This window comes from Lactuca serriola, chromosome 8, assembly GCF_051521515.1.
Source record: "Lactuca serriola cultivar US96UC23 chromosome 8, Lser_US96UC23_V15, whole genome shotgun sequence".
Lineage (NCBI taxonomy): Eukaryota > Viridiplantae > Streptophyta > Magnoliopsida > Asterales > Asteraceae > Lactuca > Lactuca serriola.
In genome coordinates, this window is record NC_136415.1 from 24,633,528 (window position 1) to 24,647,756 (window position 14,229).

At 34.5% G+C, this 14,229-nt stretch overlaps 1 protein-coding gene across 1 annotated transcript; it reads right to left on the minus strand.

Annotated features, from left to right (window-relative positions):
* Positions 1-1,026: 1,026 nt before the first annotated feature.
* LOC145070567 (Tetratricopeptide repeat (TPR)-like superfamily protein) lies at positions 1,027-3,314 on the minus strand. Its single transcript, XM_079017507.1, has one exon. The coding sequence runs from the start codon at positions 3,255-3,257 to the stop codon at positions 1,254-1,256; it is 2,004 nt and encodes a 667-aa protein (XP_078873633.1). The 5' UTR covers positions 3,258-3,314; the 3' UTR covers positions 1,027-1,253.
* Between the last annotated feature and the right edge of the window lie 10,915 nt (positions 3,315-14,229).

Genomic DNA, 14,229 nt, shown 5'->3' on the forward strand with positions numbered 1-14,229 from the left:
TTTTAATCAACTCATGTAATACACGAGTTTTACACCTACTTAACTTATTAACTTGCAAACTGATACTATACAATACAAATTAAAGCTAAACGAATATGATAACTTATTCTACACTTTGTACACTAGAGTTGACAAAAAGAAAAACCAACTAATACCTAGATACAACTTTAATTCAGATTTTGTTGTTCAAGCTTCATCTTAATGTTCATACAAACACATTTATGCTCATCCACCACCCAACCAATGAACTTGTAATCATAGCCCTACAAAGCTAAATTTTCAAACATTTAACAATGGTAATGATTATTGAAAATAGAAAGTGGGAGATTAGGTTAGATTTATCAAAAAATTGAAATTAACCGAGTTAGAACAAGCATAGTAACATTTTCCAGGGTTGTTCTTGCTCCATACGAATCACAACTTCAACTCCACAATTGCATCTAATGGCCATTTTGACTGGGGAAAGCTAATCGAAGAAGAAAATGGCGAAGAAGATTGTCGACGAAGGTGAGTGAAAGAAGGGGAAGGACACCGACTCTAATAGGGCACAAGACCTGAAATGACAAAAACACCCTTGCGTGCTAGGCACGTTGGGCACCCAAACGGAGAAAACAAATGGCTACCGTCGATAGGACCGAAGAATTAAATAAATGATGAACGGTCCGAGTTAATTTTCAAAAATAGGGACTGAACATGCAAATTGACATTTAGACCAGGGACGATTCGTGTAATTTACTCCGATTTCTATTTATCTACCTAAAAATAAAATTTGGGTTTTCTTATGTACACCTTAGTCTAATTTCAAAGTACGCCTTTATCTAGAATTTGGTTATTTTTTCATCGAGAGTTAGTTTGTATTTTCATGTTTTTTAAATCAGTTAAAACCTTTCATTGGCACCATGATATAATAACTAGGATATACTATATTTAACAATACCTATAAAAATTATTTATCTTTAATAATTGAAATAAAATTTAAACTAGAAAGAAAACAAGTCACTTGTGATAGTCCAACATGTTCAATCATGTCCCAAATCAAACATTTTAAGTACAAAACATACAAAATATGATTAGTCCTAGCCTCCTAGGCATTCTAGCCCAAATCAAACAATCAATACAATCTCAATATACGAAAAAAAAAAAATTCATGAGCAATAATTCTTGAATTACATTAAGTTATAGATCTACAATTAAAATGTCGGACTCATGCTACCTTTATAAACTATAACCTCTATGTGTTGACATGTATGTTTTTACCAATAATCACCACAAGAACAAGATCCACCATTGAAATGATGAAACCGATTTGTGTCTCTTAAAACAATCTCTCTCCCAACCAACAAAGAAACAAACTTAAAAGCCGAATGACAATCACCACACACTCTAATATTCTTCTTGATCCTAATCGTTGACCCCGGGGGCAATTTCATAATTGCAAACGCCAAAGCAAGTTTCTCACTATGACATTGTAGTTTCGCTTCTCTTTCTTGCTCATCAACAAACAAAAGAACATGACTTGTATCCGGAACATACCCAATCTCCTTAATCCTCTCACTAATCTCCTCCCACTTTTTATAAATCTTGTTTTTCTCAGGGTGAGTTTGGTCATTTGCCACAAACATATGCACACAGTTCTCAATCTCCACCCAACTACAAGCAGGTTCCTTTTTTACACCAATTTCTTTCATATACTTTCTAACTTTTGAAGCCTCATTCCATTTACCACCACTCGCGTATATATTATATAATAAAATATGGGGCCCCGAGTCAAACGGGTCGAGTTCAAAAACCCGTTCAGCAGCATAAGCGCCTAATTCCATGTTCTTATGCGTCCTACAAGCACCAAGTAAAGCCCCCCACACAGCTGCATTCGGTTCAAAGGGCATTTTCGTAATAAAACTCAAAGCAACATCAAGTTTACCTGCTCTACCAAGTAAATCAACCATTGTCACATAATGTGAGACTTCAGGCTCTATATTGTATTCCTTCATCATTTTGAAATAAAATTCTCCTTTTTCTAATAGTCCACCATGGCTACAAGCAGTTAGAACACATAAAAAAGTTACTGAATTCGGTTGGATTCCTGTTTTGATCATTTTTTCAAAATGTTGTAAAGTTTTTACACCTAACCCATGTTGTGCATATGCAGTAAGGATTGAATTCCATGAAACAACATCTGGTTTTGTTAATCTGTTGAAGACTTTTATAGCATCATCAAAGCTACCTGATTTTGCATACATGTCAACAAGGGTGTTGCCAATGAAAGCTATGAGCTTTTGACCGGATTTGACCATGTGAGCGTGGATCCATTTTCCTTGCTCTAGTGACCCGGTGCTTGCACAAACACTAAAAAGACTTGAATAAGTGAAATGGGTCGGGTTGTAATTATCCATTTGCATCTTTTGAAAGAGTAAAAGGGCTTTATCTCCTTCATTTTTTCTGGAATGTGCAGCGATCAGAGAGTTCCAAGAAACCTCATTTTTGTCCTCTAACTGATTGAAAACAAAATGTGCTTCTGACATTCTTTCATACCTACAATACATGTCTACAAGTGCACTACCCACATAGACATTTGAGGCGTACCCGTATTTTAAACAGTATCCATGAATCTGTTCTCCTTCTCTTTCATTGCCTCTAGCTCCAGCAGCCTTCAAAAGACTGGAGAATGTGAAATGGTTTGGCTTCAAATTGAGTCTAAGCATTTGTGGAAACAAAAGAAGCGCCTCTTCTGGTTTATCGTTCTGAGAGTACCCAGTAATTATAGCAGTCCAAGTCACCATATCTTTCACAGGCATTTTATCAAACACCTCGCGTGCATCATCCAAACAGTCGCATTTCGCGTACATGTTTACGACTGTATTTTGAATCACCAGATAATGGCTAAACTTTGAGTTCATAAAATGTGTATGCACCATTTTTCCTTCCTTAATCTTTCCCAATTGGGTACACTTGTTAAGCATTTGGCTGTATAATTTAGCGTCTGGTTCTAAAAACCCGTGATCAATGAGGTCCAGCACACGTAACCCACCATTTGAGGATTTCCTCAGAAGATCTTTTTCTTGGATTATGTGTGAAGTCATATCAAAAACTTCTTCCGATGATGATGAAAGAACAGACGTTGATGCAATTGGGGTTGCTGTAGATGTTGACAGAAAACGGAGAGAGATAGGGTTTTGTATAAGAGATCTAACTGAAGAAACGACTCCTCCATTGATAGAAGTAAGATTTTCAGAGAAGGGAACGATCAATTTATTCATGTAATACGTAGGGAATATGGAGACAGGGGGGTCTCAAAAGCAATACATACGCGCCAAATATATTGCTCTTCTACTCTGAATGAAAAATCAAGCTATGATAATTAAAAAAACCGCAATAGCTAATGCTGGCCCAACCTACGGAAGTTAAGCCCAGTCCACTTTTAATCGGGTAAAGAATGGGTTGTTTTGGTTAATTTAAAAAAAAAATTAAATATAAAATTTTAAATATTTAAAAACTTTGAATGTATAAGAAAATAAAAAAAATAATAAATTATTATAATGGAAATGTTTTTTATCTTTTAAATTTAAATAAATAAACAAAAAAACTAATGAATTTTAATTTTGAGAATTTTAAAATTGAAATGTAAGTTCATTAATGATATTGATATCTATTTATTATTATATTTATTGCAATTATTATATTATTATATTAAAATATTATGTGAAATTTAAAAAAATAAAAAAAAAAACTTATAAAATGATATGTAGAAAAAAATTAATTCAAAATAACTATAAAATGGCATTTAACAAATTAAATGAGAATGTGACAAGTGACAAAAAAAACATTCATTTATTAGAGTAGATTAATTATCTCTTCTAATTTCAAATGAGTTTTACTTATTTGGCCATCAAATTGATTTGATTTAGTCGTTGAATACTTGATTATATTAAATTGGATGTTAAAGTTTGATTGGTTCCACAAATCAGGAAATTTTAAAGGATACATATTTTATTCCCGATCAATAAAATCTTCTTTAATTCTAACAACATTTATTAGATGGTCCTGTTCTGCACGCAGCTTATTGATATCCTTATTTGCATTTTCAATCCACTTCTTAGCATTGTTCACTTCTTTCATCGCTTCCGCAACCCATTTTTCTTTTCATTTACTTGTTCCGCTAGATCATATATATGTTGATTTAGTGTGCGACCTCTTTTAGAGTCCATTTTGTTTGCTTCTTCAGCAGCCTTCATAACTTGGAAAACGTCATCATCCATTTTATCCGGGAGTGGGAAATTTGGGCATTCTCGAAACGGGTTATTATCTGAACAAACATAATAATCTTCTTCTTCACAATACCAAACACCATCATGAGATGAACTCATTCCAATTTTATTTCAACATTGAGGATTCATGTTAGGTGTATTTTAAGGTCGAAAAACAAGTGTCCGAAATAGCCATTCCAGAAAGTGGCTCCGGATTTGGAATGGGGTTCCGGAAAAAGTTTCGAAATACTTTCAGAAATCTATGACATTTACTGTTCAGAATGACTACGCATACAGTCAGGAATCTCAGATTTTTACTACTGGGAAATGACTACATATTTGTCATGAATCTATGAAAATTATTGTTCCGAAATTATGGGCCAGAATATCAATTCTAGAATGTGGAACCGAAATAGCTGGTCCGGAACCTGGCTCCGAAATAGTTGGTGCGGAACGTGGCTCCAGAACAATGGTCCGAGAGACTGTCAAGAATCTATGAAATTTACTATTCATAATGACTACACAAATGTCAGGAATCTCTGACTTTTACTCTTCAGAATGACTACTCATGTGTCAGGAATCTGAAACAATTATTGTTCCGAAATTAGGGTCTGAAATATCAGAATGTGTTTCTAGAATAGTGTCAGGAACCATAACCCTAGTAAATGTCATTATATAAAGGAATTCAAGCGTCCAAACTCTTTATGTTGTTAAATTTACTATTAAAAATTCACTTGTCGTAATCCAAAGAAATGACATACTGTGAGTATGGCGCTAAATGTATTATAAGGACATCAACTACTAGAAATAAGCTTGGATAACTTTTTTACGTTTGTCTTAAAGAGGTATGTCGGTTATCCATTTATTATTTTTCTTTGAATTAATATTAATTTACACAATATACGTCATGTGTTTGATCTTAAATTTTCAGGGACCATAATTTGGGTTTATTTGTTGGGTTGACAAAGCAAAAGACAATAATTCGGTGATAATTAGTAACTTATTTCAATCGAAGAAGAAACTTAAAACCCAAAATATACACTTGAAGATAACGTTAATTTGTAGCTGGATTTTTTTTGGAATCATTGTGTACAAGTTGTAAGCTTTTATGTTTATCAACTAAGTTTCCCTTTTTGTAACGCTTATTAATCTTTTTAATATGTAATGTTTTCTTGATGTTAGTGTTACTATGGTACTTGTAAATTATGTTTTTTCTGTAACAAATATTAGGGCAATAATAATATTTTTCATTACACACTGCAAATCAGTTACAAACATAATTAATTATAATTACATTGATAATAAAATTGCAATCAAAGGATTTGATATTTCCCATTCTGATGGAAGCGGAAAAGGGTGTACAGTGTGTGTCTCGTAGGCAGTCTTAAACACATTAATCTAGTAATATAATAATATATCTGAACCATATCAGGTAATTCATGGATGTTCGAATGACATGATGTTGCAATAGCATGACCGCAAGCTATACCCAAACTTCACCGTTTCCCGCAAGAACATGTATGACATTTCAGATCAACAACATATTTTTTTAAATAAAAAACACAGGATCTCTGGCGGGATCTTTGTTGCTTGCCATCCGAACAGACTTTTGCATCCTTTTATGAAGCACCATTTCAGCATACGAGGTGATTACAGTAGTCAAACTCGTTGAAAAGTAAATGTGATCAAATAAAGTTCTTGTACAAGTATTTAAATAAATTTAATATTTCACCCGGTATTTTACTTGCCATCAATCTGCGTTCATGGAAAGTCCACTAAATGTAGTCACGAATTGACTCGGTAAGCATTATTATCAGTACATTGCATTGATTTACCCATAACACAAAAAAATGGGGAACATCAATGTTGACTACATTCCAACGGATGTTAGGGAAATAGACTCTTGCCCATTTCGCATGACCGATGTTGGTAAGAATTTCACGAGCATCAGGGGTCAGCCGACATATGTTTTCTTCAAAATCAGACATAGTAATGAGCTGGATGTCATTAAGAACAAATGTTGTAATATTTTGCCAGATACGCCTCTTGTGTGCATATACTTGAACACACTTTTAGAAGTATAACCATGATAAGAATCAGGGAATACATGTTCTATGCAAGAACTAACGACATCGTTCATATCTGTTATGAACGATACTTCCCTACCATGTCTCAAAGCTTCTCTTAACCTCATAAGGAACCAGATACAACAATAGAGATTATTTTCCACGGCCATACCAAATTCTATAGGGAGGGTTTGGTTGTTCCTGTTGATAGCAACCGTTACAAACATTGTTTTTAGGTAATCCTCTCTAAGATGGACACTACCTATAAAGATGACGGACAAGAAGCAACATATGAATGCATGGATCTATATTTTTTTGGGAAGAAAATGAATTAATTTATATGTAGAAACATTATATATTTTAAAGAAACAATAGAAAAGTGCAAAAAAAACAAATATATCACCCATCCAATAGCCACAAAACAAGCTTCGAAACGATCCATCAAATCAGTTTTGATGTGAGTGTAAGTATACATGTTGGTTCGCCTAAGGTTGTGAAGGTAAACAGGCAGGCTGTTAAAGTTTTCTTCGTGCTAACTCTTTGAGAAACTCATTTTCAAACAGTTTTATAAGAGATAAGTATGAATTACTTGATTGAAGGTAAGGTTTTAAGCGCATATGTACACATATATATAGGAGACGAAAATAAAAAGACTAAGATTATAATACGGATTAGGAACTCCAGAATAGATACTCTGGAACGAAGTTCACCGCTTCGGAATGCTATGTTCCGGAGCAAGTAGTCATTTTACCAAAAAAAAGTTGGTTGTTTTTGTTAAAATGGTCATTTATAAGGGTTAGATTACTCAATTTCCCAAAAGTAATAGGTTTTAGTATAACCCTTATCATATTTTCATTAATTTACAAGATTTTAAATATCCAAAATAATATGGAAAAAAACAAAGTTGAATATATATATATATATATATATATATATATATATATATATATATATATATATATATATATATAGAGAGAGAGAGTTAGGTTCAAATGTTTTCACTATCTATTGTGTGCATGTATGACTGATTCTGGACCAATCATTTTAGTTATTTTAAGAAAGTAATTAATGTATATTAAATGCTGAAGATGTAATTAATATTCATTATATTTTCAACATGTAATATGCATTAATTACTTTCTTAAAATAACTAAAATGATTGGTCTAGAATCAGTCATACATGCACACAATAGATAGAAAAAACAAAATAACCTAACTCTCTCTCTCTCTCTCTCTCTCTCTCTATATATATATATATATATATATATATATATATATATATATATATATATATATAGTTCTTTTCTTATCTTTTTTATTACAACTGAAATATAAAAACTAACAAACTTCATCTTCAATTTTTAATATAGATATTAGTTTATTCCAGAGAATGTTCATAATTGAGATATAAACTATTCATATTCCCTCCTAAATATAAGTTCGAATCCAGTTGCCTTAGTTTGCCTCTTGTTTAGTCTAAGTACCGTAAAGACATAAACACACCTACCCATGATTTAAGCATATTTACTTCCACTAACCTCCTAAAAAACCTAATGACTAACCAAAAATAGTAATGATGTCCTTTGCTTCTTGCAACATCAAATAAATGTAAAATCAAATGAATTGAAGATTAAAACTCAATTTCTCACTTAATACCTTTGTAATTTTTGTTAAATAGAGAATATTAGTTACAAAAATTGTATGCTGGCTTAGGGTTTGTCGAAGCTTTTGTGGTTAGAAATTGAATAATTTTTCTACAACAAATTCTTGAAAATTAAACACAAATCCGATTCTCCCGAAAGTAGAAAAATATTTGATTTCTGATGTTCTATATTTTTGTAATACCTCATTTTCACTTTACAATATAAATGACCAATTACGTTAAATAGACTTTTCAATAGAAGAGTATTTAGGATAAATAGTCTTGCCATAAGTCACAGTAGTCGTAAAAGTGAGAGTGTACACATTAAGAACGCCTGAATCTTCATATGACGAAGTTATGCTATTTAGAAGTTTCCGCACAACAGTGTACGACACATAAAACCGAAATATAAATCAGTCGATTATTAGGAAAAACAATCTAAGCAAGAGTTGAACATCTCGTCCATATGATTACTTCAATATAAAGACAATCGAGAACAAAATTCATATAAGAGAGTTATGATTTTTATACGGGCTTTAACAGTCTAAGCCTGTTAAAAGTATAACTTTAAAAAATAAAGTGAGAATTAGCTGACAGAATCTAAATGAAAGCTGTAGAGCACATCGATAGCTACACGTAGATATAAAGAACATCGAAAACGGAGCTCATATGGAGATGATATGATTTTTTGAAGAATTTGTTAAATTGCACGCAAACTGGCGGTCACAGACCAAGCGTGCGACACGCACTGAGACACCACCCAAAAGCTGCCACGTGTCACACAACTATTGGAGCCACGTCACACACCCCGACCAAGTGCGTGGCGTGAGCCTCTTTTCTAGCTATATATAGAAGTCAATTTTCATTTTTTCTTCACACAATTTCCATCCAATTCCTCTGGAATTCTCTCATACTCTTAGTGTGACATCCCCAAAATCACGGCCAGAAAAGACCGATTTAATTTATGCTTTTAAAAATCCTTTGATTAAAAGAGTTGCGGAATTTGTTCCCAAAACAAAATATGATAAATAAAAATTATCAAAGCATTCCTTAAAGAAATGTATTTTCATATACAACAAAACTCAGGATTTCATGTTCCGATACAAACCAAAAGCATAAACGGCACATTATAAGCCTTACAACAGTTATATACAACTATTGGCCTATAAACAAAATATCTTCACAAGTTGTCCAACTTATGCTCTTGCGCCACTACCTGTAATACAAATAAAAGTGAGTGGGTCAGGCTTGGGAGTCTGGTGAGCATATAGGTTTTTCAACCCACAATAAATAATTATATTTAATTTTTACAATCCAACAATAACCCGATTACCCATTCATGTTATCCTCGCTTTACGGCCCTAAAACAACAACTATCACAGGGGTCCTAGTCTAGGATTTTTCATCGGGATGGACATTACTGCAAAGGGGTTTCCTTAACAATAGATGTCCTAAAGGCAACCATGAGGGGGATAGAGTACACCAGTGAACACATCGTTCACAACACCTACATGTTATGAGTCTGTCAGCGTTCCACTGGACTGTCTAGAAAGAGTCCGTGGTCGTCATCTATACTCCGCTAGATGATTAAGTCAACAACAACATCGAGGCCTCTCATCATTTTATTTCATCACACATCAACTATCTACCCATGTTCTACCCAACATATTTGTAGATAAAAGTATATATATACAGTTTAAAACATGTATACAACATTCAATCAATACTCATTTCACTAACAAATAATATATAAATACATAGCACGTATTTTATGGAGAATACTTCATATTTATATGTTAGAAGAAAGCAACTACACACTTACTCAAAACGTATACTTAATACATTCAACAATACTTGTATTAAATCGTGTTTATGAAAGAGACTATGCACTCACTTGATAAGACGATGCTCGAACAACACTATGACTCTTAAAGTGGTATTCATCGGAGAAACTATGATATCTTCACACGTCGGGCTTCTCGCAGCCAGAGCTTCGGCTCGAAACTCTTTTCTTCTTGGGATCCTCAGAGCTTCGGGACTCGCTTCGAGTCTCGAGATGATATCGGGGCTTTGGGGGTATAACTTGCATATAAATCGAGGTAATATGGAGTGAGAGGAAAGAAATTGGCAACCCTAAACGGCTGGCCTCACTTTCTATTTATAGGGGGCTCAAATCCTATGCTCACGTCGTGAGCCACTAATGCTCATGTTGTGAGCTCGATATGTCATTGCGTTCGTCATGGCCACTTGCCCTGGAAGATGTCCATCACCTGCTCACGTCGTGAGCTCTGATACATGGGTTGAAGTTCGTGCCCCGAACTTCAAAAATTCATATATTTCGAATACGAGCTCCGTTTTCGACGTTCTTTATATCCACACGTAGGTGAGATTATGATCTACAACTTTCAATTAGAACCTGTCGGCTAATTTTGACTTTATTTTTATTATATTATTTTTAGTAGGCCGGGACAGGAAAAACTCCATTAGAAATTCATAACTTCTTCATCTGACGTCCGTTTTCGTCTGTCTTTTCACCGTTGGACTACTATCGACGAGGTCTTCGATTCTCGTTTAGATTGTTTCAGCTAGAAATCACTCGATCTCATATTCGAAATTTGGACTGCATAACGCTAAGTCGAAACTTAGAAAAATCATAATTTTTCATGCGAAGTAAGATTTAGACGTTCTTTTTATGCATGCTCTCGGTTTAACTTATTCTACGAATTTCGTTTAGATCACTAAGGCTAAATATCGCTCTAACGTAAATTCATGATTTACGTCACACGGTGTCGTACTGGTTCTGTCGCGAAACTTCGACAGGTCATAACTTCTTCGTTATGACTCGGATTTTGGCATTCTTTATATTTTCGGAATCCTTATAACGACCACTACAACTTCATGTATAGACATCGGGCTTATCTAATATTTTATTATTATGTTTATTATTGTTCTTAATTCATTTAAGTCACACAATTAAGCATAAAACACATAACACTCAAAATAATACATTTTTATTATTTCACAACGGTTTACAAATGTTAACCTAGACTATTACACCATCATTAATGCCTAGCCTAGAAACACGGGTGTTACACTTAGTCCCTTTACTCCCTAGTTTTTGACTACTTTAGCGAGGCCCTGCAACATCAGAGGGCCAGAAAATAGAAGCTCTCGGGTCGGAGTTTTGCCATTGTAATCTTCCGGTTTCACTAGAAACTCTCTGTAAGTTAGGCTATACTTACTGTGCTTTAAGTATAACTTATATTTATATTCGTAGTCGTTGTTATGAATGTATAAATAGGATTTATCAGTAATTTTATTTATAATGTTGATTGATCTACTTAAGGGAGAGATGTCTAGAATGGTCATGTTGGCTTGGTTGTTAGATTTTAGAAAAGCTATATGCTAAAATGATCTTGCCTCCCAACTATCCTGCATGACCGATCCTTATTTGATAGAACTCTCGGTATTCATTGGGATTAGTCATCGGTCTAGCTTTCATCATCGGATTGTCATAGGAACTGATAAGTTATAGTATTCTAGGTTAATGTCTGTTAGACACGTTACTCGTTATGTCAGAGGGATATCTATCAATCGTCAGAGTAATTGTCCAGGTGAGTTATCTCACTATACCATATGTTATAATATATATTCATGTATGTTAGGACATATAAGTTAGTAGAGTGGAGTTGATAGTAAAGCTTCTATGTGCCTGTATCTGTAGAACTTAAGATGCAATCTCTCTGTATGGTTTTGCTATGTCGGGCGGGGCCTGTCATGTAGTTTGGGTTAGGTTCGTTATGTATGTTGGGCGGGGCCCATTAAGTAGTTCGGGCGAGGCCCATTATATAGTTTGGGGTGAGGCTTGTTTGTATGCATGTATATGTATTGTGGTATATGGTATCTTGGGGAACTCACTGAGTCTAGAGCTCACCTAGTTGATATTAAATGTTTTTAGGTACTCCATCAGATACAGATAGTAAGAAGGGCGAAGCTTGACTGTACACACATTGGCAACCTGTTTCCGCATATACTTTGAAATAAGATAAATGACTTTTTAATATAAAACATTGGTATTTGTCACAAATAAATGAAATGTTGTTTTATAAAAAAAATGATTTTTTTATGAAAATTGCGACGTTACAAGTTGGCATCAGAGCCTTGGTTTGAGCGAACTGGATGAACAATTGTGTGATTCCAGACTTAAACTAAGGATATGAGTAATTAATAAATATTTCATAAAAAGAATAATAGAAAATGGAAGGAATTCGACACGTACTGTCAGCCAAATCTCAGAAAGGAGAGTGATTCCCAAAATATCCATATTTGTTATAATTACTGAAGTGTGAAATGTTAGAAATGTATGCTAGTATGTAGGCCAAGGATTTTTCAGAAATTGCCAAATGGAATTGCCTGATAATTAAGATTCTTATGGCTTAGAGATTTGCTTATTATTTTCTGCTTAGAACCAGTGTTAATATTAATTAGTTACTCGATAAGTACGTTAAGTTGCATGCTCCTAAGATTAAATACTTTTAGATTTCCTGATTTGGTGCTATTGCGCAGCTGTCATGTGAGTCTAACTGTCGTAGTGTCGGGTCTTTCAGTCGACATACTATTTGATTTTAGAGACATGTAATAGTATATGTCCGATAACTAGTTAATATTGGTTGAAGTTTTTCCTCAACCAATAATAGGGTAAAGTAGAAAGGAATCTTAGAAAGAGAGACTATGAAGTTTAATATATGCTTGATAGGGCATATATTCATAAGGCAGGGCATCGGTAAAGATGAAAAGTCCTAGTGAAGTTTAGAAAAACATATTGTATGTGCTCATGGGACACATACATCTGTTTAGCGACCATCGGGTGTAGTATTGGAAGTGACTTGGAAACTGCTAGACAATTTTTGGGACAAGTATGAGTAGTGTGAAAGGTAGTATAGGCCTATACTAGCCGAAACGCAGGACTCACACTTGGATCAGGAAGGGTCACAAAGTTGCTAAGGCACTAGTAGTTGGATAGATAGTGTGGCTAACATTATAAATTCGTTTTGTGTTAATTTTGTCATTATCTATGGTATGGTGTGACTCTAAGATTCAGGCTTAAGTGGCCATATAGGATCGAATCTGAATAAAGTAGATTTGCATAAGTAAGCTAGGTTCTGAAAACCTTGTCCTACACAAGTGTCAACTTTAGCCATTTAAGAGAAGATGATCAAGAATGATTACAAACCTTTATTGAGGCAAAGTAACTAGAAACTAGAGTTGCTACCTACCATGATGTAGTTGTACCACATTAGAACATGAAGGAAGGTGCCTTATGTATTAAGTGTTTATTTCATGGAGACAAGGAATTAGTTTATTATGAACCTATTTGAAACAAAATAATATTAGAATGGGCGATGACAACTCTGTGAAATTTAACAGAATAGGGACCCATACGAAGCAGAATGTTGGGTCATGATCAGGATCGGATGTCGCAGGACTACACGACTGGATTTCAGCTGAGGTACGGTTTCCCAAGCTGTCATAAAAGAGTTACCTAGCATGATTGACCAGATCACTGACATGCTGATTGTCATATTTAGGGAGCGAATTGTAGCTACTCGAGTTATCGAGGAAAACACAAAAACAACACCAGATGGAAGTTGGGAAACACATCCAGGGAAGAGGAAATGAACGTAGGAGCAAAATCTACTAATGTGGACTAAGGAATTTGATGCCGATAAGACAAGTGTTCATTGTCCAGAGGACTACCTCATCTATGCAAATTATGGAGGAACCTATAGATTTACATGCCACAGGTTCAAATGTTTCAAGTATGGACAAAAAGAACATGTTCGGTGAGACTATATCAATGAAGAGGTGTGCTTTCACTGCTTTTAACCCGGCCACAAAAAATCTAATTGTCCTAGATTGGCGGTTGAGGCGATTCAGACCCCCAACACCTGCAGTCCCGTAGGAAGAAGTTCTGTATTCATTGGAAAAGGAACCCAAAACCAATTAAGGAGTTGTGTAGTTTCCTATCAAAGAAGAATGAGTGATACTACTTACGGTGGGCACAATTAGTCATACTACATTAAGAATGTCGAAGGTCATTGGATATGACAACCATGAGTTTCTTCAAAGTCAAGAAGGGACACAAATGACATAGGCTAAAAGTAGCAGCACATGATGGGTTAAACCCAAGTGGAGGAGAACCGACCCTAAAGGAGAAAGTATAAATGGTAGTTTGACTTTTGATTTTGACATCAAGGTCTAGGAGAGTGCGTGTAAC